A 27,756-nucleotide genomic window follows, 5' to 3' on the forward strand; every position below is an offset into this window, starting at 1 on the left:
ATCGGCTCCGGTAAGGAGGGGGGGAAATACTTCCGAACGGTGACTAGTTGAAGAAACAAATAAAACACTACACCTGGTGTAACTACTATCCCTTTCTTTTTCTTTTGAAGTGAGTAAAGGGTTTGGGCGGAGAATCTCTCGTCAAACAGCGGCAACCGAAGGGGAAAAAGGGGGACCAGGAACATATAACTGTTAACTCATTCGCCTGCCAAATCATGCCAAGTAGTACCACACGTGGCACAATGCCTCAAGAGCCAACACGGGGTGACAGGGCCCCGCCACGCCGCCCCGCCGGTTCCTCTGACCACGATCACAAGGCCCCATCCGGCTTCCCAGTGCTTCAAGGAAATTCATCCAAACCGACGAATTAAACACCACGAGGTAGTGGTGGTATAAGCGTTGGTTGGTTTAGGTTTTCACCATCGTTGTACCAAGTGTATTAGTAAAAACGAACAGGGATAAGCTGCATTATATAATGTATGAAAATACATTGTGCGCTGAAAGGAATGCATCGTGGAAAAGTGAAGGGCTGTTCCGTTCACGAGCAGTTATTGAGGGGCAAGGGGAAGAAAACTCGTGATACGCATTGTAGACAGCTAATGAACACTTAACACAAGTGTATTGAGCGGTGGCCACAGCTGAAACGAAAACAAACATATTGGCACACCAAAAACTGTCGGTAAAATGGGGAGGTAGTAGGAGGAAGTGGGGAGAGGCGGGCAAGCGCGACTTTTTCTCTTTCCCTCCCCATCATCATCATCATCATTTTAGTTCAATTAGTTTTCACAGTTTTACGTTTTGAATGCGTGGATGTGCCCATGATTTGTTGCCGTGGATCCCACGTGGGCGCGCATATAAACTACATGTTGATATGAAATTTGCTCTTTCCCTGTCCGTTAAACATAGCTAACCTGTTTGGCACCTTGCGTTCCCACCCGTGCACTAAGTTACTTGTACCCACTTTTTATTTTGTTTTATTCCTGACACAACCCCCGACTAGGAAGGTTAGCAGTACGTTTGAGAAACAGAAAAAAAAACAAAAGAGGGTGGTAACGTAGCCGGTCACTTAACCGGGGCTGGTAATACGCAGTGTTGCCCGGTAGAAAGCGCGAAGAGAAGTAATAAGGGTAAGGATTAAAAGATACGGGAGGGATATTCAAAAAAAATAGTAATAGAAGAGCTATAAAAAGTATCACATAAATCGGTTGGAGGTGAGAGATAGCACTGGCAACATTTGCTTAACGATTATGGAAACGAGAAAAGTTACAGAGTGCACGCCCTCACCTGAGGAGGAATTTCGAAGCGGTACTTCACTCAAATACCCGGACGAGGAACGGACACGACAGCAGTTGACGTTGGCCTTTCCATCCGTAGATGCAGACGTTATTGAGGAAATGGCCTTCCTCGTTGGTAGGAAACGGTACACCATTGATAAGGTTGTATATATGCTCCGCCTCATTGAAGAGAGTATGAAACTCGACAACCCCGCCAACAAGGGATTAGTAAATTCCGGGGAAAGTGAAGGTCAGGAGGTGCAAGTTCTCCAAGAGGGAACGGATGACACCTCAACGGGTCACAGCTTACCTTTGCAGAGTTCACAACCACAAGAGGGGCTGGATCAAACAACTATGAAACAGCAGCGTGACTTACCCGAAGGGAATCGAGGAGGTGTGGAGGAGCTGCAGCCATTCATGCTATCGTATTCCAATTCACATAGTGCAAACTTTGTTGGGGTGAAACTATTCTTCACAAGTATGACGGGTGATCGTCGCATTCGTGACCACTGTCGCCGGGCGGAGACGCTGTTGTACCTTAAGCGTATCACGTACGAACCTGTGAATGTTGCGGACAGTCCAACACTGCAACGAAATTTGCGTGAGATGTACGCGGCATGCACAGGGAAAAGGGGTGCACCACCACTACCGGCACTGTTTGTTGGCACCAGTTATGTAGGAAACTATGAGGAGATGCAAGAGATGGAAGATGATGGCACCCTTATGGACACTCTCGAACACCTTGGTTACAAACACGAGATTCAATCAAGCGTGGTTACGAGGTGAGGGGAGGGAAGCTGCGCAGGAAAAGGAGCGTGTGTGTCGTCCATAGCGTCAGGTTGGACAGTCAACCAGTATTAGTGGTAAGTGGTAGAGGGAGACACTTAGACTTCTAACATACTTTTTGTCGTTTTGAAACCTCTATTGACTTCTTCCATCGCGCAAAGGACCGAAGAGGACCGGGAGTTTTCTTTCCCTTTCCTATATCTTCCTCAGCGTTGCAACGCTTCCCCTTCTAGTTGTGTAATATGTAATGCTCTCTTTGCTTCCGGATCGTGGTTATACCATGGAAGGAATATCTTTTAATTTTCTTCTATCTAGCGACCACCTATCGATTTGTCACCCGCAGATCCCTTTCCCCCCTCTGCTCTTTTGTTTTAATCTTTCTCTTTTAGTCCGTCTGTTCTTGTACTGTATGTCTGTACCGCAATATTTAAAAAAAAACCTGTCCGTTTTTTTTTTACCTGTTTTCCCCCCTCCCGCACTGCATATTTGCAATGCCCTTCCCCCCGTAGCCCCTACAGGTATGCGGGTTGCGTTCGCGTTTTTTTTTTCCGTTCCCTTTTCTTTTTTTAATTAACGCAGTGGTATCCTACTGTCAAGTATTACCGAACTGCGGAATGGAGAGAGCGCAGAAGTGAGACATCTATTTCACAATTTGTTATTTTGTATCTCTGTTTTCTTTTGTGCCGGTGCACGTGTGTTGTTGTGATCATTAGCGCTGTTTTATTTTTTAGTGTGCGCATTTGAAAAAAAAAAAAGAAACACTGTACCCTCTCATTGTATTTTCATAATGTCACTTTTCGAATATACTGCATCTCTGTTTTGTCACCCCCGATCTTAAACTTATACATTCCCTCACGAGTGGAACATCACAGTCGCAACATCTAAACAAAAAGAAGGCAGACGACAGGAAAAATTTGTAGGAGACAAAGAAGATAACTTTACCAAGGAATATAAAGAATTGTTCGCCGGCTTAGAAGGGGGAAGGCAACAAGACATGAATCAACTGGAGAGCCTCAAGAAACACACATGTGTTGTAATCGACACAGCAGATTTCTCTCTTCTGAAAGAATTTTCTGCTGAAGATGCCACAACTAACCCATCGTTGGTCCTAGCTGGCAGTCAGGTCCCGCAACACGCTCACCTCGTCAACAGTGCCGTAGAGTTTGCACGCTCTAATGTCTCTCGGCTACGTGATGGCCTCCTCTCCAGCGCTGATGATGAGCGCGCCCAGTTGCTGGAGCTCGCAGTTGACAAACTAACAGTGAGTTTCGGTGTGGAAATCCTAAAGGCCATTCCTGGTCGGGTGAGCTCAGAGGTAGATGCTCGCCTCTCCTACGACGCTGACAAGATGGTCAAGAAGGCGCAACATATCGTGCAATTGTATGCGGAGGCTGGTGTACCAAAGGAAAGGTTGTATATAAAGCTGGCTTCCACGTGGGAGGGCATTCGCGCCGCGGAGCGCCTGGAACGTGAGGGCATCAACTGCAACCTCACATTACTATTCTCATTCGATCAGGCCGTGGCCTGTGCTCAAGCAGGCGTTGCCCTCATCTCTCCCTTCGTTGGTCGAGTATTGGATTGGTATAAAGCAAAGTACCCGGAGCAGGCCGACACATTCATTGGAGCACAGGATCCAGGCGTCATTGCTGTAACGAAAATTTACAACTACTACAAGGAGCATGGTTACAAAACCGTTGTGATGGGAGCATCGTTCCGCAACACTGGTGAAGTACTAGAGTTGGCTGGTTGTGATAAACTTACCATTTCTCCTAAGCTACTGCAAGAACTCGCCAGCACACCTGGTGAAGTCGTGCGGAAATTGGACCCGGCACAACTCACCCAATCCATACCGAAGCGTTCTGAATTGACAAGACCGGAATCTCTCTTTGAGAGGGAGACAAACAACATGGCAGTTGAGAAGTTGGAAGAAGGTATCCGAAACTTTGCAAAGGATACAGAAAAGTTGGAAGCACTCATCGCTACACTTTTGTAAGGGAGGGTACCCACCATCAAGTAACTTTCAGATATATTCATCTTTGGCGACATGGTAAAGTAGATACGTTTTTACGGGTTTGATTGGTACCCGGCTGTTGGTTGAAGTGCGAGTATTGTGTTGCGACTGAGATTGTTATAGTAGACTATAATGGTCACTCCATCCATACACAATGCTGTAGCGGAGACGAGGCTAAGTGAATCGAATTAATAAGAAGCCTCAATGGAAATACACTACTGGTGACATTCCACGGGTAAACACTATGTTGCTTTTCGGATGTGGCGCAGGTGGCTAAGTGGAATGAAGAGGGGAAACTGGGAAAAAGGAAGGTTTGTAATGACAGAAGTAACATTAATGTTTGACAGTACCGTTCCCGGTAGGGAGACCAAAATTTGCCCACACAAACTTGCGTGCGACGGTAAGTGATAATATGCACGCTCTTTCCGTCACTGTGGCGTCGACGCTTCTATTACTGTTAGTCGTTGTTCGGCTGAACTCGGAAACGATTTCCCTCGGTTGTTGGGCTTGTTCCCACTGCCTTATGTACGTTTATGTTATCATCTTCGCTGTATTTCAGTTCTCACTGATGGTCCAGTCGAGTTTGTTCAACGTTTGATGGAAAGCAAGAGCAGGTGATTAATAGCCCCTTATCGCGTCAAGTTTAACTTTTAAAACTTGTCGAACGTCGAGTGTTATTGAACGCTCCTTTTCCTTTACCTTTTGTTTTCATATTTTTATATTTTTCGTCAACGGTACTTTCTCTGTCTTTCCATATCTTTTTCGTCTTTGTTTTGCTGAAATAGCGAGTGTAATTCTTTCCTCCCCCTCCCCACACGCACACGCACCTCTTCCTGTGTGACTTTAAGTCGCGCACGAAAGGGATAAGGATGGCAGAAAAGGGGAATACAAGTAATGAGCGAACGAATGAAAGATAATGGGAGGGGAGTAGCAAAGCATCGTTTGCTTACAATTTCATTCATCAATACAAAAATGTGGAAGCGCACTAAGTTTATGGAATCGTACTTTCCAACTTGAATGCCCTTCTCCCTTTTTAAACCACCGAGTTTTATTACCTCCCGTACTTTCTCTCTTGTTTCTTTTAAATTTTACATAGATATGCATGCGTATCATTTCCAGCACTACCGACTAATACGCCGCCACCCTGTTGCGCGGCCTCACACGCCACTGGCCGTTTGGGGACCTTCAGCGACGCGGGCAACAGCTGCCCGAATGGCCTCGACGGCACCGGCCCTCTCACTTCTCTCATGGTCCGTGGACGCAGCGGGTCAAACGCATCACCGCTGCAAGCGCCGACTGACGTTGGCTGAGAGGATCCCTCTCCTCCAGCGCACCATTTCAGAGGCGGCTCCAGACATCGTTGCTTTGCAGGATTCCTCTCTGGAGGTGGCGGAAGCCCTCTGCTCTCCACAGTCATCATCTACCGTAGAAGGTGATCATATCGGACCAGGTCGCAGCGCCCTTCTTGAGGGAACTGAAACCGAACAACTCCCACTCAACAAAGGGCGGGGTGAGTGTAGGTACCAATGTATAGGAAGCACACGCAACGGGCGATGTGGCCACATCCAGTTGTTCAGACGCATCGACTCCTTGTGGGACGGACGGTTGCTTCCCACTAGCCCTTGCCTTACAGCTGAATTCGTGTCAAATGCGTCGGGGTCTGATGGTGGCCTGCGTTTTGTACTGAGCAACGTTGATCTTACTTATCGTGGAAAAAGTCTGGGGTTAGGGGGGAGGCCACTTGCTCCGCTGGAGGTGAGTTCGGGCGGAAGTCCATTTACACTGCAGGTTGGTAAAGATGAAGCAACACCTGGGCGGCAACCGCAACTGCAAAGGGTCAGGGGGAGACTTGATCCTCATCGTGAAATAGCACTTGAATTTATTTCCAAGGTGGCAAAGCCCGACATTCTACTTGGGAACTTCTTCATGAGCCAAAGTGAGACTATGCCCGGTTACGAAGACGCATGGGTGCTTGCGGGAGCCCCAGCGGAGCATGAACGTACGGCAAATACATTTGCTCACCACAAACATGATGCTCAGACAAACTTCTTTTACTTCGTATCGGATGATGCACTAAAGACCGTACCTGAGGGATCTTCCAGCACGAGGCTGCCACCACCAACATCCATCGCTGGAGCCCCTGCTGACACGGGAATCGAACCTCCAGCAAATGACTGCCGTTTAAGCATCGAAAATACTGACTGCATCGACGGTAAACACAAAAGCATGGTGAGTTGGCCGGACACAGAAACAGTTGGAGAAGCGAGTGGTTGCGTGACACCGCAAATAGCAGGCAGGTTTCAACGCTGCTTCTTCCGTTCTTTGCCATCGAAGCACCATAAGCGGGAGCATCCGCTTGTGCGACGGTATGGAAGGCGGCAGCTGCTTGTTCTAAAGCCCTTCACAGATGCGCGTCTAACGGAAAATGAAGCACGGCGCCTGGGTAGTGACCCTGAGAAGTTGGTGCGCTGCTCAGCATCCGATACGTACCCTATCTTAGTACTCCTTTCTTGATTGTGGAGTTGCATTTGCTAGGTGATTTGGACGAGACAGTGCGGGGGTGCCCAATTCTTCCTCTTCTGAAAAAGGGAGAGCTTTTGTGGAACGCGCGAGGACATTTCTTCCTGTTATTGTTGTGTTCGATGTGGAGGGCTATTTTCCGTTGCTGAGCGCTGTCGCAGCATGTGAAGTGAAGGTGGGATACCTCTGTTGCGTCTTCTCTTTCTTTGACAAAGTTCCCCAGAAGAACAACGACGATTCTTTACCTGTTTTAATTGGTTTCCCCCCCCCCCCTTTCTCTTTATCTTTTACCCGCCGTTCGACTTGAAGGGTGAGTCCACCTCTTTGTCGCGCACGAGGTATGCTTGATCTAGATAGCTGGGTGGATGAATTTCATGCCGGAAATGAACAGAAAGCGGTGAATCAAGACACCTGTAACGCCGCTGCGGGATCTTCACCCTCTCCGTTGAGTGTTGATGTCATCACGTTGGCATATCGTCTGCGTACACCCTGCTGTGTCCGACACACCTTACCGTCCGATTGTCCGGTGGGGTGCGTGGCGTCACCATGGTGTCTCGCTGGACTCAGCACCTTGTCAACAAATAACACTACACTACAAGATTTTGTAGCGGACCTTTTGGGTGATGATACGTCCCTTGCATCGTCGCATCAACCGCAGCTGCAACGGGGTGAACATGGGCCAAATGACGGTGATTCTCCTGCAGGCACCTCCTCAGTAGACGTCTACAAATACCCTATTCGGAGAGGCATACGTGACTTGGGTAACACCTGTTATTTGAACGCTGTGCTGCAGATGCTCTTCCACATCCCTGCAGTGCGGGATGAAGTGTTACGGGCGTCTGCTTCGTTCCCTGTCGCTGCCCACAACTCTGCAAAGAAGATTACGCCCCTTCTGGCATCAGGCTTAGGTGAGTTGTTCGCGGAGATGGCGTACAGTCGCGATGAGAGAGGTGTGGATGCCGAACGCTTTGCGTCTTTCCTTTCCATCGATAAGGGGATCCAGCAGGATGCCCAAGAGTTCTTCGTGTTACTAATTAACTGGCTTCAGCGAGAGGTAGGAGATGCTGTAAGACACGTCTTTGAGGGCACCATTTTGCATGATCGAGAGTGCAGCAAGTGTGGTCGATCGTGTAAGCGAGCCGAGCCCTTCTCCTTCCTTTCGCTCCCGGTGAGGCAGAGCATCGAGGAGTCGCTGGAGGAGTTACTCCGCGTCCATGAAGTGCAAGGTTTTAAATGCGAGGAATGTGGTGCTGTAACGAGTGCATTTTCGCGTCTGCATATTCGAACGTTACCTGACGTTCTTGTGGTTCATTTTAACCGGTTTAGTTTCAGTCTGCAGGAGAAGAGGCGGGAAAAAATAACACGATCAGTTAGTTTTCCGATTGAGTGGGATCTTACACCGTACAAAGATAGGTGGAGGCAAGTGCAAAAGCAAACGGCGAGTAATAATAGTGGTGTCGCCGATTCTGTAGTAGAAACCCGTTCGAACGGTGCACAGCTTTACAGGCTTGTCGGCGTTGTCAACCATCACGGTGAGGCTGCAGTGTGTGGACACTACACCTACCACGGGAAAATGGACGGCCACGGTGGATGGTATCAATTTGATAATGCAGTAGTGACGAGGCTACAGCGCTTTCATGGGACGCGGGCTTCGTCCAAAGAGGCCTATATGTTAGTGTACGAACGGCATGCGCATCCAACAAACAACCCATTGACTTCTGCTGAAGAAGACGTTGAGAGGGCGGGGGCACTGGACACAACTATCATCTTGCCCCCTCATCTGCAAAATCATATCGAACGCCTAAATCACGAAGTGGAGAAGGTCCGACAGGCTAGGCAGTTGCAGCGGTCGGTTGTGATGAATTTTATGAAGCAGTGGAAAGATGTGGCCGATGATATCTTTTACCGCAGCGCGCGACGTAAGGGTCATCCAATAGCCGTTATGGAGGAGTGTGAAGATCTTACACAGTACGTAGCATTTCCCACTCGATGGATGAAGCTCTTCGGTCGCTGTTTCATTCCCTCTTATATTGATACAAATCGTTATTGTAGTTTCGAGAGAGGAATGAAGCGCCATCGCCGGAACTCGAGCAAATCGGCGGTTGAATTAAGTAATGAGTTGCCGGCGGCTGGTAGCGATAGCAAAGAAGTTGAAGACAATGCACCACCGGTGGCCGCGGAGATGGTTCTTGACACCACAAAAGGAGCGATGCCAGGGGACTGCGTTCTGATCAAGAGCATTTATAAGTCTACACTAACAGACTACTTGGAGGACGTGCGTTGCCCTCACGGAAAATTAGCACCATGGGGTCAGTACAAACTCCTGTCAGGAGCTTCGGCCAGGAGATTGAATAGTTTTCTCAACAGCGTACCCTCGTTGCTCACTTCTCTAACTACTGTTGGTGAGTTTACTCCCTTCAAGGGGTGGAAACTTAGTGAGTACATTTGCGAGGAATGCGTCAAACGCATGTCGAAAGAGGTCCAGCGGATAAAGACGTCATGGAATGAGGACATGGAGATCCAGACCGCTGTCACCCCTACGTCCAAGTTTGCTGAACGTGAAGACGCCGACGAGCTGGTATACGTGAGTGTGGAAGCGGTGGAACACTGGGAACAGATGCTAAAGGTGACTGAAAAGTATCGGTACATTGTGAAGCAACAGGGATTCACGGGTCTTGTAGTTGCGATGAAAGCAAGAAGCGAGGATGTGGACACCGAAGTGATACCACTGCCGTCTCCGTCGAAGCTTCTGTGTGAACACCAACTTCTTTCCTCAGTTGCGGCAGTTCGCGAGGTTCCAGCATCTGTTTGGCATCTCCTCAAGAAGCGTATCTTGCAACTGTTCTATGGTGACAGTGTCAGCGTCAAGCATACCCTCACCCCTTCAGTGAAGGCACATATGGAAATGTTACTTCCCTACCTCCCTGTCAGTCGCACAGGCAAGTGCCTGGAATGCATTCAAAACAAAATGAGGATGATGATGGAGCGCCACAGTGCTAAGATGGAAAAGTTAAACGAAGGAAAGCGTTTTTCTACGCTTCTAGAGGCTAGTCGGGTGATGGCACTTCCTTCTGTGGAGGTTCGTATTCGACATCCCAACACGCTCGTGTGGAAACGAGATATTAAGCGCTCGTATCGTCGCTGTTACCGCACGTGGGAAAGGGAGCAAGAGGACAAGATCACGGCAGTTGAAGCTCGAATTAAGAGTCTGAAGGAGGTGGAGGGACAACGGGAGAAAAAACAGAGGACCCTCCCCACGCCGCCTGTAAGGTGCGACAGAAAGCAGTCACAAGAACCGTCGGACAGTCAACAAGTCTGTGAAGTGACCTGTGAAAACTCCCAATCTATCCCTGATGTTATAGAAGTTCCCTCACCTTTGCAATCGGCCTGTGACGAACTCGCTGCACTCCGTGCAGCGACACCCCCAGATGTTTCCGCTGTGTATGGTTGTATCCCAGCATGGTGGGTAGCGCGGTGGTACAAATGGTATACAAATGATGCCGATACGGGTGTTGGCCCACCACCTTGTGTCGACTATTCTGCGTTTTTTTGCCAACACGGAGGCACGGTGCTGCCACCGAGTTCACTCAACCCCACAGACGCTCATTGGAGCAAAACGTTTACCCTTGGCCCTATTATACGGGCATGGAAAAGTTGGCTGAAGGATCCATCGGCGCTTGATGTCGTTGAAGAGAGTGGGTCGGTCCACTTCCCTCCAATCGTGCTAGTACCGCTAAAGGAGATGATTGCCGTGCTCGAAAGGTATGGGGGCGAGGGACAGCTACTACCGGAGGTAACTGACTCAAATGATCTTGTCACCCGCTTGAACAATGGCAGAGTTGTGTTGTTTGTGGAGCGAAGGGGGGAGCGCATGCTTGACCCGCCGACATGTAAGATCTGCTCGACTGCCGTACTTGACGGGGTTACAGAGTTGTCTCGGGGCTTCATAGATGGCAGTTTACGGTTGCGTCTCCACCTTCGCCGCAGTAAGAGACAACACTACGATGCTAATGATGTGCTCTCTGGTGTTAGTTACAACATGACTGTGGGAAAACTGAAGGTTGAAATTTCTCAGCGAGTGCTTGAATATCACGGCTACATCCTACCTGTGAATGACATGAAATTGCTCCTCGGGCGAAAGCCGCTTGGACCCAATAAGATCTGCAAGGAGAACACGTGTGCAAACAGCAATGGAAATGCTCCTGATGGCGCAGCTTCCCCTTCTGTAGCATCCGACGATCGCAATGAGGGGTCGGCAACGGGAGCACTCTCCACGGTTGATGTGGACACATGTACGTTGTTTGAGTGCGGCCTTCGTGATGGCGATGAAGTAACAGTTGACGCCTCGAACACACCTTTAGAAAAGGTGCTAGTAAATGACAGCCTCAGTATTCGGGTGCCGGGGGCTCCAACATCTTGTTCAGAAACGCCAACTGCAGAAGACGTTGCGGCATTCGGAGCGACTCGACTGTACGGAGTGCTGGATAACGTACAAAACGGGCGCGAGAGGAAGGCTCCAGGGCAGAAGGCATGTGCAGTTTGCACTTACCTGAACGTTCGCGAAGCGGAGCGCTGTGAAATGTGTGAAGCGGCACTGTAGGAAAGAAGGGCCGATTTGAGTTCCGAGCTGGAAGCCGCAGCCGGTGTGCCTGCCGGAGGCGAAGTTTGTGTTCAAAATATACGTATATATGTTTGTGAAGCGTGACGTGTGTTAGTGGCTAAGGAGGGGCCTATATTCGAATGTTGGGTTTTCCCTCTCCCTCCCTCGTGTCCGCGTGTATGCGGAATGACAACTTCATTTTAATGCATGCGCCGTTTTCACTTACTTAATTCTGGCGGTGCCACACTCCCCATCGTGCCACCGGTAGCCGGTGGGTTGTCTTCGTTTCGTTGGAAATCCCCTCTCTTCCCCTTTCACCTTTGTTGTTTTGTTTTTCTGCGCACATACCACTGCATTGCAGGACTCCTGTGTTTTCTCTTTTTCTGTTTTGTGGTTTTCCTACCCATATTAGCAGCTGGGGACGGTGGTGCTTACCGGGAGCGGTTGTGAGATATGCGAACCCTGTACTTCAAAGCGAGCCGTTGCACCTGTAATACATTTGCTTGGGGGGAGGTGGAGAAATTGTTTTCAGTTGTATATCATTTGAAGCGATCATAATGCTGTGTAGGGGATTGATGATCGGGATTGGTTAACGATCTGTACGTTTGTTGTACTTACCTTCTCTGCTTGTTGTGCTCCCTTCGTCAGATTTGTTTTTGCATTCGAATTGCTTTTCTTTTGTATCTTTTCCTTTCAGGGAGGAGGAGAGAACCTCTCTCACTTGGAGACAAAATACTTTGAATTTTAAAGGTATTGGGAACATAGAGTGGAAGCATGGGAAAATAGAGAGGCAAAGGGAAAAGGTATGGGAGAGTTGTTCGTTGTGAACGAGGATTTCCTGAAGGTGCGGCCTCTTCCCTTGTTGCTACTCAGTTCTTCACTTTACTTTATCGGCCTCATGCCTCGCTATTTCGGCCCGTGCTTTATCTCTTTCCCAATCCATTATTTGTCAAAATATTTCCCATCATTACCCATCGGCAGCCTCACTACACACACACATATTTTTTTTTATAACCTCGTGCAAAAGGGAAGTGTGGGGCTGCCATGCTACGTGAGAGTTAATGGTGGTGAAAAAGGAAGGTAAGTTAGGCGGCGTGGAGGCGGGCTAATTTTTTTTTTTTAATGATTTGAGGGGAGGAGCTCCTATTCCTTTTTGTTTTTTCTGTTATTGCTTCCTCTCCATAGAGAGAAGGGGGGTACATTTGCGTGTTTGTTACAATCGCGGTGCTTTGGGATGTGCCGCAGGAAGGCCACTGATTTACTGGATGGAAGAAGCGTTGCAGAATGTGATGTTGCTTCCGTTGATTCCTTCATGGTGGCTTACTTCTTCGCCCCTTCATTCCTTCACAAGTTCTCCATTTATATTAATGAGTTGATGTCTCTGGGCGAGTGCCGTCGGAATGTGCCTGTATTCTTCGTATAAACTTTTGTGGATGCAGTCGCATTGCAGAAAAGGGGCGCAAATTAAATCTTTGAGTAAGTAGGGTAAACAGCGAAGGATGAAATAATATGAAAGTTTTGGCTTAATGTGTTCCGCTGCCTCTTGGTGCGTCTTCGTTCCTCTCTGGAACCCTCACGGGATTGCAAGCCTGTGCTTGGCCTGTGAGCTGCATGAAGCATATCGAGGGCATTTGCGAAAACGGGAACCATATGAATCAGAAAAGAAATTTACTTCGGACTCTTCGGTCCGCGGCATGCCGCGGATGACCTAACAGTTGACAGTTTTCATGATGCGGCGCATCCCTGTCTATGATTTTCTCCTCTTCTTATACCTTCTTCTTAGGTGTTTCTAGTCCAAAAAAGTTCCGGTAGCATCTGACAAGGGAAGGCGAAGCAGGGGGAAAAAAGAAAAAGAAGCATCATTTATATACATTTTACTGCGTACAGTATCAATATCGGTAATAATAAAAGTAGTCCGTGGGGAATCTAAGAGCACATTATACATTATGGCGCGCGTTGAACTGCCCGCGTTGATCGACTGCCATGTGCACTTTCGCGAGCCTGGTCTTGAATACAAGGGCGATATGCAGAGCGAAGCCGCTGCCGCATACGCTGGTGGCATTAATGTAGTGTGTGATATGCCCAATACCCAGCCGCCTACGCAGACAATTGAAGCTTTCGCGGACAAGGTGCTACGCGCCAGTAGAGTTAAGTCACGATGTGACATGCGGTTCTTCTTTGGTGCTACGGCACACGAACATATAGAGCAACTGGAGTTGATGTGGACGCAACCGCAACACGCTGAGTTGCGGAGGCGTTGTGCAGGCCTCAAATTATACTTGGACAATTCCACTGGTAACATGAAGAGCAGTGGAGAGGTCGTTGAGGCAGCGTTTGCACTGTGCGGAAGACTTGGAATTCCACTTGTAGCGCACTGTGAGCATGCCGAGCACAATGAGGCGGCTTCCGCGGCCCATGCGTACACGGGACCGGCTTCCCACTCCAGGCGGCGGCCCGCCGAGTCGGAGGTTGCATCAATATCCCAAGCAATTGAGCTTGCGGGTCGCTATTCCACACAGTTACATATTGCACACTTGTCGACCGCCGGCGGTGTTGAGTGCTTGCGGCGGGCGCGGGCTGCGAGTGCTACCGGCAAAAAAGGTGTTCCGCGTATTACAGCGGAGGTGACGCCGCACCACTTATTTCTAACGGAGGGTGACTATTGCGGTTGTGGAAGCCGGGTGAAGGTGAATCCGCCTGTGCGGCAGTGGAGCGACGTGGAGCAGCTGTGGGAGGCGGTGTTAGACGGAACGGTAGATTGTATCGCCACCGATCACGCGCCACACACGCTGCAAGACAAAAGTGATGAGTCGAACCCGCCGAGTGGAATGCCGTCTATTGAGCTGGTCGTGCCACTCCTGCTGACAGTGTGCGCCGGACGGTGGCCGCACCCAACAACATCCATGCCAAAGGCCTTGCAAGAGCGTAAGTTGATGGTGGAGGACATTGTGCGGCTCATGCATACAAACCCAAATCGAATATTCGGTTTGGATGTGACGGAAGAGAAGAAGCGGACATTTGACACAAGTGTGGAATGGGTTGTAGAGGAATCACAGCTACATTCCAAGTGCAAGTGGTCACCGTATGCAAACTGGAAGCTTGTGGGGAAAGTAATGTAAATGCGCCTGATCGGTTCAGCAGGAGCGGGGAGGTTGTTGGTGAAGGGAACATATTTGTGTTAGGTGCATTTGTTTTTGAAGGAGAGGGCAAGGGCGATGTTTCATTTTGTTTTAGCATTTGAATGGAGAAGCTGAGCGTTGTGAAGGATTAACCCTTTTTCAGACAGACGTAAGCGCGCAGGCACGTGCTCACTTCGCGCTGAGATCGCTTTTGGTCGGCGAGGGGGACGATCGATTAAGTTTTTTTTTTTTGTCATTTATTTAACTTTCTACCATCATGGGAAGCGCACCGAAAATGGGCGTTTAAGGAATGGTAAACCAGGAATGACTTAGTGCGAGGTGTGTATGTGGATACAGCCAAGGTCCCACTGAATGTGTTCTTGCCCGGGTTGCAAAATGACCACTTCCCGGTACCGTAGATGCCAGTGAACATCTTAGTGAACATTATTCCTTGAGTACATTTTGTGCGATAAGGGGCGTGGTGGTAGGCGGATGGCTGTGAGTTTGCTGTCACTCGTTATGACTGTGTATTGTGTTTTGGTACACAGCCACATTCAACCAGATGGTGAAACATTTAATGAGCGCTTTTCCTGCAGCGCCTGCACGGATTCGCATGTTAACACGGCGAAATAATGGTGAATGAAACGTTGCACCGGTTGTCAACTAAACAGTGGAGACTCGGAAAGGATAGCTCAAACGGGGGGAGAAAAAGGTAGACACAGGGAGACGTGTCATTTTATTGTTCAAGTTTGGGAAGCAAACTGAATTACTGCCCATGAAACAACAACTGAAATGTTGGGAATTTTTCACCACATGCAGGCGTATTAGGCACCCTCTACGCTTTATTTTTCAATTATGTTTAATGTTTTTTTTTTTACAGCTGACATTTTGAATCACATGATGACGCGCGTACATATGTTTAATATTGGCGAGATGGTTCTGTATGTTGTGGCAATGTGCTGCCGGCGAATAAATTCATAACGTCTAGTTTTTATTTTCTCCCCATTCAATATGAACACAACCTTCAGAGAGTGTAGGTGCTGTAGACATTGACTGTACTACCTTACACTGAAGGAAAAAGGATATTCAACATCATCTTAGTTATTTAACATCAGCCCTCCTTCTTACGTATCATTGCATATGCGTCGTTTCCCACCCGCCGTCGGCGTTAGCCTCCGGCAGCTTCGTCTGGTGGCCTCACCAGCTGTCGTCCGCAATGTTCCCCCTGTGAAGTCTTTTGCACCTTTGGGAGCAGCTGCAACAAACGAGGATGTCGCACGGGCATTCAACGTCCCACCGGCACTACTCGAGAACTCATGCAGACCCGCGGAATGCCTCTTCGCAAAGATGGATCTCGCCCGTTCCCGCTTTGCCCCTCTTATCGCTACAATCGGCTCCGAGGATGTGACAAAGATCGCAGCTGAGGTAAGGGTTGCAAAAATGGGGAAAAGCGTCTCTACATCAGCCGTGGCCCCTCCAAGCCGCACGATACCCCCTGTTGCTGGGGCAAAGGAGAAGTTTAAGACAAACGTGTGGAAGAGTGTTCGTGAGTTGGTGACGTTCTACGAAGAGGTGATGCTCCCGGTGCGTGTGAAGAACGAGGAGTTCAAGTTTCACGAGTTAAACAACTTTCATATCAAAGACGACCTTAAACGCGGTCTTTCCGCTTTCAAGCAGGACTATCTGGACAATCAGAAAGTGAAACTGGTAGAAGTGCAGAAGCAAATGGAGGCGTGCCAGAAGTTCATTAGGGATATCGGTGCCTCATCCTTTGATACGAACATTTTTAACGACATAGCAAACATCCTGCGCATTTGCGGTGAACGAAACCCCTATGCCCTCCGTCTGTCTCTCCAGGTTCTGGAGGATATGAGCCTTGTGGGTGTGCCCTTTGACGACATCACGACCAAAATACTCAACGCTGCTGTATTCAATGATGGACCGCTGGATGATTCAGCTCTTCTCTTTACCTTACTGGAGTATCCTGAACGTGGAGAAGTTAGCGTTGCGACCAAACCCGTCGAGAAGATTGCGGACGAAACGCTGGAAGTTATCAGTCGGCGTCACCGCACGCCACTGGATAATGGGAAGTTACTGCGGCAGAGTGACACTCATCCATGCCTCCAACGATCACCTGAATAAGTGAATGTTCCGTTCGCTTCCGCACGTACATGTACCTGTTGAAAAGTGCTCTGACAGTGCGGTGGTCGATTGTATTTCGCATGACGTTATAATGGGAGAATACGTGGCGAATACATGAAATATATATATATATATATATATATATATATATAACGGAGGAAGAAAAAAACGATGAAGAGAAAACGAGCATTTCAATTGAAAGAATGCACGCTGAGTCAGCGGCCTTCGGGAACAGTATGCCCCCCATAGTCCATTGCACCTACTCAGAAAAAAAAAACGCACAGACACCCAAAAGGGCACAAAAGCATTTTCCTCTACCTGCAGTAGTATTTCCCGAGGGTCGGGAGGAGGGAGCGGTTGGGTATGGTAGGAGAGACATTTTGCCGGTTTCCTTTTGTGTTCATTTAACTTTCTTGTCTTGCTTCCCATTAGGCTGGACCCACAATCCTGGTTCGTGTTATTTTATCGTACACACAGTAGCGGACTTACGGTGTATGTTGTTGGTGTGACGGAGAATCTGAGGAATCCGGCACGCGAGAAGAGATCAGGCATTTGCACGAATTCCTGTATTAGTAAAAGGAAAACGAAGGGAAGCGTGCAGCTGACGTGTGTCCTCTCCCCTGAATCGGAATATGCTCATTCCGAAACCTGTGTTATATAAGAAGTAGAAGGGGTTAACGAGTTATCATCATTCGTTTTGTGACTTTTTTTCATTATTTACACCATTCCGTCTTTAACTCATTTACCGAAGGCGTGGAGGATTTTTCGAAGGTGATTACTAGCGTTTTACCGCTACTGTTGATTGAGTGCGTTGCTCCCCCCCCCTCATGTTAGCGGAATACTTCACCAACCACACAAATACGCTTTTCCTCCTTTTCTTCCCCTTTCAACTTTCGCGCATATGTAGGCTCTCTGCTGCTTTGCGGTTGGAAAATTCTGCTTGTAGTTGTACCGCAGCGCTAGCGTGTTGTACCGAGCCGTGTCCCTTGCCAGCGCGCGGTACATGGATTTTGTTTTCCCAGTATTTGTTCCAGCGAGCGACTGTGTGGTGGAAAAGACTGTTACGGAGAAAAAGTCACTTTGGGAACTTGTCATTGAGGCTTCATCCAACCGGACGTATTCCCGGACAACTGATGCCGATACCGTGTACTGCGCGCGCCCAGATGAAGACGCGAATGCTTACGGTAAGCCCGAGGGCGACGATAGCGATTACGAGAAGGAGGCTTCCGCAGCCATCGCACCCACCTCCAGGAGTTCGTGGATCCCAACACCGTACATGACGAAAAATCTTCTTTCCTCGGGGTTCGTTTCTCAGTTTTGCACGCTAAATGCTATTGAGTGCTCGGCGAGAGTGCCACCGCCCCCGTGCCTGCGTTTGGAGGACTTACAACTACCGCCAGTGGCTCTGAAACGTCTGCGCGAGCAGTTGTTGCAGTCATTGCGCAAGAAGTTTCGTACGGGGAGTGTTGTTAAGTCGTTCCACACATCTCAAAAAACGGACGAACCAGACCTGCGAGAGCTGCGAGAAATCGTGCTTAATGGTGCTACGGGGGAGCAAGAAGGAAAGCAGTGTAGTGAAGAAGAAAGGGTTGAATGCATGGCTGCAGGCGGCGATGATGGGGAGGGGGAGGATAGGTTGGTCCTGACAGCATTGCAGCAGGTGACGTTAACATCGATGCTACTTGGCCACCACACGGTAAGCGTCGCACCACATGGAACGGGGAAGAAAACTGCGGGACTCATAGCGACGGCCGCCCTCACACTAGCAAGAGAATGTGATACACTGAAGGAATCTTTGAAAAAGGAGGAACAGCAGCAAGAGGTTAAGGAGGAATCAGAAAAGAGTCAAACATTTCCCCCGTTGGCCCCACGGGCCATAGTACTTCTCAGCAGCTTCCGCGAGCTGCAACGGTGCAACCGATGGCTTCAGTATGTTTTCACTGCTGAGGCATTTGTACCCCTCACCTTCCGCCGCGGCACGGCCCAACTGGTGAAACTGCCCGTGCTGTTCGCACATCCGCCCCGCAGGCCCGTTCGTGCCTTACTCGATCATCCCGTGCAGCCTCCATTGGACTTACTGCCACAACAACAACCCGTACCACAGGAACCAGAGGACCGTCAGGAGCCCCGGGTACTTGAAGAGGAGGCTCGGGAGAGACAGGAGAGTTTGCGTGAATCTGACCACCGAGGGCACAAGAGACTGCGTGAGCTCTCGGACGATTGTCACCACCGTCGGGGACACCGTTACCGCAGCCGTAGCCGAAGTCTAAGGCAGCGTCATCGCCACCACCACCACCGTCGGGACCGTCACCGCGGAAGCAGCAGGTCGGTAACGGGACGCGAGGTGGAGGGGCGAAAGCAGAGATATCGTGATTGTTCTGAGGACCGGAAGCGGAGGAGACGCAGCCACAGCGGAAGGGGAAGAAGGGAGAGATCTCGCCGCCGCTACCGCAGCAGAAGCCTAAGGTCAGACAGCCATGAGCGTAACGGAGGTCGTCGTGGCACACATAAGCGGGATCCACCCCGTCCCCACTCGTCTCACTCAAACGTGGCTGAGGGTACCCGGAAACCAAGTGACCAACAAAAAGGAGATGATGCACCTCACTCGGCAGCACCACCACTACCTTCTTCAACGCCACCAGAGCCGGCACAGCTGCCGGTACGCCAGTCCGTTCTTGACGACGTGGAGGAAGTCCCGCATTGCTTACAGCAGCACGTGCCTATACTCCTCGCAACGCACCAGTCCTTTGCAGATGCGCTGCAGGAGGTGCGTGGGCAGGCTGAAATGCTGCCATTCGAGTGTATTCGTGTTGTGTGTATCAGTGATGCAGATCGCGTGGCGCAACCAAACTCCCAGGCTTCCCTCCTCCCTTCGTGGTGGGTTTCTTTCTCGAACGCCGTTGACGTAGATTGTCAGTTTATTGTTTCGGCTTCTCGCATGCTTGACGAAGTAGACACATGGCTGCGGGAGACAGTTCTTAATGATACGCCGAATGTGATAAATCGTTACCGCCAGCGGGATGATACCGTGTGGCTCGCCGTTCAACACATAATAGAGGTCGTACATGTAGATGAACCCACCGACTACAGGCAATCGAGGCAATCTTATGAGGGTGTGGAAGGGGCCAAACTTGATCGGCTTGCCGACATCGTCACACGCCACTTTTCGCCGCCTCATGGCACTGGTGCTGCCGATGGTGCAGCAGGCAATGTAGCGGACGCTTCATCTTCACACCACGCATCGTCGATGGTGGGACGCCTAATTGTCATGGTCTCTTCGAGGAAGGAACAGGAGGCGGTGTTTTCCCATTTGTTTTCTCTACTTCAATCACAGAGCGACCGGGTTCGGTGTACGTGTCAGTGGGAGGAATTCCAACAAGGTAATGCTGATTTGCTTGTAGCATACGACTGGATGGTAACCATTGCCCACGACCACAGTGAGGGTGAAAGCAGGAGCCACTGCCCGATTAGTGTGGTGGTAAACTATAGTTTTCCGCGCATGTTGTTGGCACCTGGGAAGGAAGAGTCTTTGCTGGAATGTCTTGTCATTCGGACGCGTAGCTTACTGTGCGGTTACGCGCCTGCTGGTGTTAATGATCACCCGAAAGACCAAAGGAGTGGTGTCTTTGGAAGAGAGGGGAATATCACTAGGATGCCCCTCAGTGTCTTAACGATTTTAACTGCGAGGCAGGTGCACGGGCGACTTGGCAGATTGCTACAGCAGCGCGCTCAAGCTCTAACGTCGGAGTGATAATGCAGAGTTGTGTGCTGAGGGGAAGAGAATCGCCGATTTTAGCACAGGGTTGAGCTGCCGGGTGTGGCTTGAGGTTGAGGTTGAGGTTGAGGTTGAGCAAGCAACGGCACGTCTCCGCCTGACGGAAGCTGGTTGCGGCGTGCCAAAGTGGGTTCCGTTTGGGGCACATGACGCTGTTAGTGGCGCACAAGCGAAACAATAGGTAGTGAAGCATTGTACTCATACTCCCAGGAGGTGGCTACCATGGCCGCATTTCTCATTTCATTTCATTTTTTCTCTTGGGTTTCACACATATACTCGCATACACGTACCACTGTGAAGAAATAGGCATGATATCGCCCAGTACATTGCTGAGGTCAGCCAGTTCGCGAGGGCCTTTCCCTGCAGCGTTGAGGCGACTCTTCTCGCAGTATCCACGAAACGGTGGCGAGTTTTTAGGCAACCTGCTCGTCGGCCACAACGTCTTTATAGCTGACCAACCACGTAAGTATGATGTTTGTCACGCACGGCATTTCTCCCTACTGGAGTCACTTAATATAGTGCCACTATTCACGCTGACGGTGGTTCACTATTTTTCCACGTTTCTTCTGTTTCCCAGCCGCCGAAATATGATCCCAGTGCTCATGACAGAACTCACCAACAAATCCAAGATGGAGCAGGAGTGGCTTGAGGCACTGGCCGCTAAATCGCCTGCCGACGCCGTGGCGTGGCGCGCGGCCATGCTGCTTTCCCACCTCGTTCTGTTCCCAATGTTTCTGATCCTCTCCGCGATTGCACCACAGTTGGTGCACGCAACATTGGAGCGAACCAACGAAATTTTATATCAGAAGTACGCTTCTATCTCTACTGGAGCGCCAACCTTCGTGAAGAAATGCATGGAGGATGCCCGAGACGCATCGACCTACCACAGCATGCAGTTGAACATTTCCACCGACTACGTGGCTGCTTTGATTATTGTGGTGCTGGTGTTATACTTGAACTCCTGAAGGCAGTGAGGGAAGTTTTTTTTTTAACGACGCGGAGGCACCGGCACGGCAAAGATGACAAATCTGACGTGCGTCCATCTTCTGTGCACTTTTAAAAAAATTTTTTTGACGCTAAAGCAGTATTTGTTAGTTGGTGGAGTCATTTTTGTTTTCTCTGTCTTTTTGCTGTTGTATTGTTACTGGAATCACTGCTCTGACACGCCGGAGCAGGAACCACTGGAAATTGCTAGTTAGCCAAAAAAAAAAAACGGGAACCCCGCGGAGGCACCGCGTGGAGCAAATTGGCAAAGCGTAAGGACAACTGTAGTTTTCTCCCGTATATTATTGGGGCAGAAGGAGTAGAGTACGTTTGCAAACAGGAGATCTTGTACAAGCAGTTGTAGTGACAGTGGTGCAAAGATGGTAGAGAAGAAGCAAGCAAAGAAACAGCGGATCCGCATGACAAACAAGGCGGTCGAGGGGCTGCGCTTCTCAACGGTGCGTATGCCCGCCAAGAGTGAAGTGCAAAAACAACAGACAGACATCAGCCGCCTCATCAGCGACCACGAAGATAGAAGAAGTGGTGACAGCACTCGTGAGAATGGGGAAGAGGGGGCGAGGGGGCGAAGTAGCGGCAACGGGAGGACCCGACAGACGGGAAGTGCGGCGTTTGACCCCATTCCAAACGATCCCATGTTTTTTATTGTCGAAAAGTCCAAATATTGGCCGCCCCCTTCCCTGGAGGACTTACACAAGTCCGTTGGAATTGAAATGTCGGGTGACGGTTTTGACCCATACGACCGCCGCGAGGACGACGAGCAGGCGCGGCAAGCACGGACAAAAATTGTGCGGGGTGAACTGAACCACCCTCGTGGGAAACCACGGAAAAACACGCTGGTTAAATTGGAGAGCAGTAGCGGTAGTGACACAGACAGTGACAAGTGAGTATGTTGGTGGCAGAAACTATACCAGTGGAAACGTGAGATCGTGGGATTGAGATTATGATCAACGGAGGCACTGCAGAGAACGCACGTGCGGCCGAAGGGGATCTAAATATGCATCATTTTGCTCACTTGTTTCCATTTCTCACCATACCCCTCTCAGAGGGGAACTACTCATTTTGCAAATCGGTTAATATTAAAGGACCTAACGTTTTTGAAGGGGGTTGCGCGTAACGCCATCATGCCATGTTCGGAGATATTCATTTTCTGTGGTCTTTCCACTGATGACCAATGTTCTTATCTTTCCCACTTTTTTTGAAGGTGCACCGGAGGTGTATTTGTGTGTGTGTGGGGGGGATGACATTGGTGACTGTGCTGAGTACGCACGTATGCGATACCTTCCATTTCACTACTTCACGTTGAAGAAAAGAATAAAATAAACTGGAGAAAAATACGGATGGATCCCAAATGCTCCCCGATTTACAACTCAATTCCTCTCGTACCCGTTGGCAAAACACTTTCCGGCCTTTATTTTTCCTCTCTCTCTCTGATAACCTCCACGTTTAAAATGACAACGAGCGAGTCCTCAGTGGGCGCTAGCACTCGGCGAAGCCTGTAAAGGGACAATTCGGCGATACTAATAACTCAAAAAGGGGCAGGAGTGTGTTGCGCTAGGTATCGGATGTTACGGCATACAGTGAAATTGTGCGGGGCATTGCAGCATCTTTTAGATCATAGTACACGATTTATCAACAATCTAATATTTCTCGCTGGCGACCATGCTTCAGCGGAAACGACACCAACCGACCAACACACTGCGAGTAGGGGTTCATCGGTGCAAACTCAAAGTGCGGCAGAGGATTGGCATCAAACCCAATACGTGCATGCGGCCGAGGTGATACGGAATGCAGCCGCAAGGGACTACCTTCTTGACAGCGAGTCTGATACTGCAGAGTTGCACGCCTCGCTTGTTACGGCCTTGATGCGGGGGACAAGATGGGGCAGTACTATCTCACAAGATACTGACATGCAGTTAATAAACGAGCTCGAGAGGGACGTTGCAGACCGTGTTGCCAGGATGTTTTTGCTTCCATCGCGGTTTACGTGGCGTTCGTGCCATCAAGCTGTACCCAACGGCGGGAGAGGCAATCAGTGCAAATGCAATGTGCTAGTTGTGCCGAAATGTTCTTCCGATTTGTCAAATGTTCGTCATCATGTTTCGTCGGGGGATGCGGATTCTGGAGGTGGTGGTGGCATTATGCACAGTAGTTCGCTTGAAAGTCTCATTGTGCTCATGAAAACCGCTAAGGCCCAAGCCCGCGCACGTTACTTGAGCTCACGGTTTAGCTGTCCCGACGATGAGAGTCGTATGTCGCAACGACTGGTGCTGTACTGCAGTGACCAGTCTGACAAGCTGCTTCTTCAAGCCGCACGGTGCACTGGCGTCCAACACGTGCGGACACTTCAAACAGTTTATTCACCAAAAGTGCACAACTACCCGATGCAAGTTGATATGCTGAAGGCGGCATTGGCGGAGGATGTTTCTCATGGGTTTTACCCGTTGCTGGTCTGTGGCGTATTCGGTTCGCACGTGGCTGCGTCGGTTGATCCACTTCAAGAGATGGCTGAGTTGTGTCAGAAGCTTAAGTTGTGGTTTCACATTGACGCCAGTCACTCCGGTCTCGCACTTGCGGCAGGCGCCGCTAGTGTAACCGTGCCACGAGACACAACCGTAGCCTCAAGCATGGAAAAGAAAGCCGAAGTCGTAATGACAAAAGATACCGTGTGGGAAGAATACATGCATTCATTTAATCAAGCCGCCACCCTCGCTGACTCCGTTCACTTTGGTGTGTCCTCGTCATTTTTGCCGACTGCAGCTAGTGCCTCATCCACCGCTCTTCTTTATGTCTCAAATGTGGCTAAGGTCGATGCTGCCTTGCGTCATTTGAACAGATCAACCGAATCATCCGTAAATGCATGGTGTGCTTCCTCTCGCGCACAGCAAATGTCTCAGATGCTCCAGTTGCGACTGGAACCACAGCACGTGTACGCCAATGAAATCATCCGCCTGTCGCTGATCCTCCACCAAATGGACGACACTTACGTTTCTAAGCGGGTGAGAGACCACCAGGCTGCCATGTACCACCTTCAGCAACGGATACGCGCTGATGGACGCTTCGACTGCTCCGTTCATGCCTCGTGTTTTGGAATGGTGTTGTTCCGTTGGCTCTTGCTTGCCGACGAGGAGACAGAGGCGCTTATGTGGCGCTGGGATGAACTGTTGAAAGCGCAGCGGGTGTCAAGCAACTTTGGAGAGGGAATTCGTCCATTTTTGGGGCTCGTGCGATTACAACGCCGGTTACATATTTGTGTAGGTTTTGTGGGTGCTGTTGGTGGGGGTAAAAGCTGCTCCGCACCGTCTGTGAGTCAGCGTGACGTGAACACGCTTGTTGATTCGCTGACGGAGGCGGCCAGCTTTGGGAGAAATGAGGGCCGTGTCGTTTAGTACCGCTGGGGAGAACACGTGAATAGGTGATTTCCGAGCAGTGGGGTCACTTGTTGCCGATTGTGAAGTTCGTCATTTCTTGTTTTGCTTTTGAGTTGAGTTGATTCGGTTGTGAAACTGGGGGAAAGGTGAATTACTGGAGCTTCCCCAGCACGGTTGGCCGTTACGGAAGATACACATATGTAGCCGCAACTCCTTTTTTGACCTTTTTTCTTTTCACAGTAATATTGGTCACGCATGGTATTGGGAAGTCCCGTCACTTTTGGTGGCCCTCACAGATTCATGGTGAAAACGCTAGATGCGTTTGTGGTGCGCGTGTTCGCCTTGCACGGAAAGAATTCGAGGGGGATGACGTGCGGTTATGCCCAATGTGTGTTTTACCGTGGCACGGTGCCCCACTTGTGGAAATTCATGCGTGAAACCTCTCATCTTTTTGTCCGTTCTTTCATTTTCTCACGCTGTAACGTACTTTACTGGAAAGTGGTTCCTCCACCAAGGAGAAAGGTAGTACAGGAAAAGGGAAGGAAGAGGTTTTATGCACCGCGGACCGCCGGCACTTCTGCATAATGTAGGTGTCGCGACACGGAGCAAATCATTCGCAGCGAGTACGAAACTACCAGGGAGATTAACACCTCTCCCGTCGACATCTTCCACGCTCCAGCCTACCAACACTTTACTGTCCTCTTCAGCGGGAATAGCTTCTCTGCGCCAGCTCGTCAGCGCCTCTACACTAACCAGCACTTCAACAAGCGGCAAGAAACGTGTCGGGTCACTGGATGCTCACTGTCGTCTCCTCTCAAGAGGAACCTCAGCCGATAGTTACATGCCAATGACGTCACGCTCTTTCGATGTTTTTGAAGGTAACAACAAGCAGGCATGGCTGGATCTCAAGACTGGCTGGTGCCATCTCTGCCAAGAACCACTAGGTGCGACAATGGGTGTCCATATTGGCGACCGTGATCACACTAATCTACAGTATTTTCTGTTTCTCTACGCAGCTCATGGGCGTCGATGGTCAAGTGAGGAGGTTCTTCGTTCCTGTCTCGCCACCGCTCCGACGGTGCACAACTACGCGACAAGGCACACAACGTGGGACCACTTGCATGTCATGGACGACGCGCTGCGTCGCGCTGAGTTGGAGGCGCTTCTTTTCCATCTGACGCACCCACCACAACAGGCCCTGTCGCACGTGCTTCAGGGTCGCAGCCCACTTGGATTTTGGTACAGTGGAGAACGTATGTGGAAGTTGCGTATCTCGCGCCTCGTTACGCAGGTGTTTCCCCCCATCTCTGCGGGGATGATGACAAACTTCACACAGAAGTGCTGGGGTCGTAGTAACGGCGAAAGGATGTATGATGCCTTAAGGTTGCAACGAATAAAGGCTTACTATGGCTGGCAACCGTACGAAAGTAAGGAGAAGAAAGCCTTTTTCGTGCGGCAACTGCTGTGGGAGCTGCTTTCCGTGGAGGTACGTGACGAGGTAGATGAATTAACAAAACACATGGCGGATCTTGCGCTACGGCGTATGGCGTTTGAGATGATCTTCTTGCAGTCAATGGAATACATGCATAAGGTACAATATGTGTATGATTTGATGGGGAGACCCACTGTGGATGAACTTGCAGCAATGAATTTGCTGTAGGATGTGGGGCAAAACGCCGCTGCAGCAGGCCGTGGTGAACGGATGAAACAGAACCACGGGGCTTGTAAGTTTACACGTGTAACATCCCATAACTTCTCCACTGGGGTTGCGTGTCTCACTATTCATATCTGTGTACAGTAACGTTCACGCCAACGCGTGCCACGGGTAAGCTTTCCTTCCTTTTATTTTAGTCTCCTTTATTATCAGCCATTGGATCGTGTCCGTGTGAGATTGATAACGAAATGCGATGATGTACCGGTGGAGCCCCCCGTCACTCTCCAAAAAGGTGAAGGGAGATACATTTCTCTCTTCGCTGGCACAAAGGGCCGCCAGTGTTGCTGCTACATCATCTTCTCGGCAGGAACCGGGAGGGACGCTGAGTAACTTGCGTTTGGGGTTGCGCGGAAGCAGTACGATGTGCCGGAGCGCCTTTTCACTTCACTCCAACCAGAGTTTGGTAGGAAATCGTATATTTGAATGTCCAAACAAACATATTTTCTTGGATACTAATACTTCCTATTGCCATTTGTGCCGCGAGCCGCTCGGAGTTTCTTCATTCACACATCTCTCTGACCGGGAGCATCACAATGTCCAGCTATTTCTCTTTCTATCCGCAGCATTCCCCCGAGGTACACTTCGTGACGCAACCGATCTATCAACGACTTTTGCAAAGACCACCTGGAGGGCGATTGGCAGAGGCGACAACACGGCAGGGGAATCAATCCTGTATCATCCGGATGAGGTGATGGATGACGCTGCCCGGTTCTGTCCTCGTCTTTTGGCCGCCGTGAAGGGTGGTTATGCACATACAGAACAGGAGGCCCTACGCCGCGCCAGTCTGCAATCCATGCTTATTCTACTCAGTAGCGGGTCGATCACCTCGGACGGTGCCACTCGACGGGAACCGGCGGTACTAGGAGTATTTCATGGTGATGTTTTACCTGAGTTGGCGCACAGCGGCGAACGACTTTTCAAGGGGGAGGTGTCACGTCTCATTGTGGAATGGTTCCCCGCGTTAAGTGCAGGAGTGGGCACACAGATAACACACAAGTGCTGGGGCCGCTCTAATCTGGAGAGTGTTTTTGATGCCCTTCAGTTACAAACCCTAATAAATCAGCGGTGCAGCATGGCAGCGGTGCGGGGGTCGGGGTCGGGGTGGAAAAGCACCTTGATGAAAGGACTTACAACTAAAACGGAGAAGGCAACATTTATGCGACTTCTGATGTGGGAGCTAACCACACGAAATGAAGATGTAGGTGGAGCTACCAACGATGGCGTGTATTTAAATAAAGTGGACCGCTTGCTTCTGGAGCTGACGAGGAAGCGACTTGCATTCGAGATGGTTTATCTCCAATCACTGAAGTACATGCAGTTGGCGGATGCCCTTCTACAGGAGATGTCTTACCCATCCTTGGAAGATTTGGTATTAATAGGCGCAGCGTGATCCTGCTCCCCGCGAAATTCTTATTGAGGGTTGTTGGTGATGTCGTGCGTAT

General features: G+C 49.9%; 13 protein-coding genes across 13 annotated transcripts; all 13 read left to right on the plus strand.

Annotated features, from left to right (window-relative positions):
* Positions 1–1,247: 1,247 nt before the first annotated feature.
* TbgDal_VIII5580 (hypothetical protein, conserved) lies at positions 1,248–2,060 on the plus strand (the record flags this gene model as incomplete). The annotated part of the gene is made up of 1 exon (XM_011777594.1): positions 1,248–2,060. One exon carries the CDS (start codon positions 1,248–1,250, stop codon positions 2,058–2,060), a length of 813 nt encoding a protein of 270 aa, XP_011775896.1.
* A 247-nt stretch (positions 2,061–2,307) lies between these two features.
* On the plus strand, positions 2,308–2,634 carry TbgDal_VIII5590 (hypothetical protein, unlikely; the record flags this gene model as incomplete). The annotated part of the gene is made up of 1 exon (XM_011777595.1): positions 2,308–2,634. One exon carries the CDS (start codon positions 2,308–2,310, stop codon positions 2,632–2,634), a length of 327 nt encoding a protein of 108 aa, XP_011775897.1.
* Positions 2,635–3,054: 420 nt separating this feature from the next.
* On the plus strand, positions 3,055–4,053 carry TbgDal_VIII5600 (transaldolase, putative; the record flags this gene model as incomplete). Its single annotated transcript, XM_011777596.1, has 1 exon — positions 3,055–4,053. The coding sequence occupies one exon, from the start codon at positions 3,055–3,057 to the stop codon at positions 4,051–4,053; it is 999 nt and encodes a 332-aa protein (XP_011775898.1).
* A 1,035-nt stretch (positions 4,054–5,088) lies between these two features.
* TbgDal_VIII5610 (hypothetical protein, conserved) lies at positions 5,089–6,585 on the plus strand (the record flags this gene model as incomplete). Its single annotated transcript, XM_011777597.1, has 1 exon — positions 5,089–6,585. One exon carries the CDS (start codon positions 5,089–5,091, stop codon positions 6,583–6,585), a length of 1,497 nt encoding a protein of 498 aa, XP_011775899.1.
* A 346-nt stretch (positions 6,586–6,931) lies between these two features.
* TbgDal_VIII5620 (ubiquitin carboxyl-terminal hydrolase, putative) lies at positions 6,932–11,191 on the plus strand (the record flags this gene model as incomplete). Its single annotated transcript, XM_011777598.1, has 1 exon — positions 6,932–11,191. One exon carries the CDS (start codon positions 6,932–6,934, stop codon positions 11,189–11,191), a length of 4,260 nt encoding a protein of 1,419 aa, XP_011775900.1.
* A 1,946-nt stretch (positions 11,192–13,137) lies between these two features.
* Positions 13,138–14,310, plus strand: TbgDal_VIII5630 (dihydroorotase, putative; the record flags this gene model as incomplete). Its single annotated transcript, XM_011777599.1, has 1 exon — positions 13,138–14,310. One exon carries the CDS (start codon positions 13,138–13,140, stop codon positions 14,308–14,310), a length of 1,173 nt encoding a protein of 390 aa, XP_011775901.1.
* Positions 14,311–15,450: 1,140 nt separating this feature from the next.
* Positions 15,451–16,452, plus strand: TbgDal_VIII5640 (hypothetical protein, conserved; the record flags this gene model as incomplete). The annotated part of the gene is made up of 1 exon (XM_011777600.1): positions 15,451–16,452. The coding sequence occupies one exon, from the start codon at positions 15,451–15,453 to the stop codon at positions 16,450–16,452; it is 1,002 nt and encodes a 333-aa protein (XP_011775902.1).
* A 1,003-nt stretch (positions 16,453–17,455) lies between these two features.
* Positions 17,456–20,203, plus strand: TbgDal_VIII5650 (hypothetical protein, conserved; the record flags this gene model as incomplete). Its single annotated transcript, XM_011777601.1, has 1 exon — positions 17,456–20,203. One exon carries the CDS (start codon positions 17,456–17,458, stop codon positions 20,201–20,203), a length of 2,748 nt encoding a protein of 915 aa, XP_011775903.1.
* A 332-nt stretch (positions 20,204–20,535) lies between these two features.
* TbgDal_VIII5660 (hypothetical protein, conserved) lies at positions 20,536–21,192 on the plus strand (the record flags this gene model as incomplete). The annotated part of the gene is made up of 1 exon (XM_011777602.1): positions 20,536–21,192. One exon carries the CDS (start codon positions 20,536–20,538, stop codon positions 21,190–21,192), a length of 657 nt encoding a protein of 218 aa, XP_011775904.1.
* Positions 21,193–21,591: 399 nt separating this feature from the next.
* On the plus strand, positions 21,592–22,116 carry TbgDal_VIII5670 (hypothetical protein, conserved; the record flags this gene model as incomplete). The annotated part of the gene is made up of 1 exon (XM_011777603.1): positions 21,592–22,116. The coding sequence occupies one exon, from the start codon at positions 21,592–21,594 to the stop codon at positions 22,114–22,116; it is 525 nt and encodes a 174-aa protein (XP_011775905.1).
* Positions 22,117–22,794: 678 nt separating this feature from the next.
* TbgDal_VIII5680 (hypothetical protein, conserved) lies at positions 22,795–24,618 on the plus strand (the record flags this gene model as incomplete). The annotated part of the gene is made up of 1 exon (XM_011777604.1): positions 22,795–24,618. One exon carries the CDS (start codon positions 22,795–22,797, stop codon positions 24,616–24,618), a length of 1,824 nt encoding a protein of 607 aa, XP_011775906.1.
* Positions 24,619–25,153: 535 nt separating this feature from the next.
* On the plus strand, positions 25,154–26,260 carry TbgDal_VIII5690 (hypothetical protein, conserved; the record flags this gene model as incomplete). The annotated part of the gene is made up of 1 exon (XM_011777605.1): positions 25,154–26,260. The coding sequence occupies one exon, from the start codon at positions 25,154–25,156 to the stop codon at positions 26,258–26,260; it is 1,107 nt and encodes a 368-aa protein (XP_011775907.1).
* A 247-nt stretch (positions 26,261–26,507) lies between these two features.
* Positions 26,508–27,704, plus strand: TbgDal_VIII5700 (hypothetical protein, conserved; the record flags this gene model as incomplete). The annotated part of the gene is made up of 1 exon (XM_011777606.1): positions 26,508–27,704. The coding sequence occupies one exon, from the start codon at positions 26,508–26,510 to the stop codon at positions 27,702–27,704; it is 1,197 nt and encodes a 398-aa protein (XP_011775908.1).
* Positions 27,705–27,756: the final 52 nt, after the last annotated feature.

Source organism: Trypanosoma brucei, chromosome 8 (genome assembly GCF_000210295.1).
Source record: "Trypanosoma brucei gambiense DAL972 chromosome 8, complete sequence".
Taxonomy (NCBI): Eukaryota; Euglenozoa; class Kinetoplastea; order Trypanosomatida; family Trypanosomatidae; genus Trypanosoma; species Trypanosoma brucei.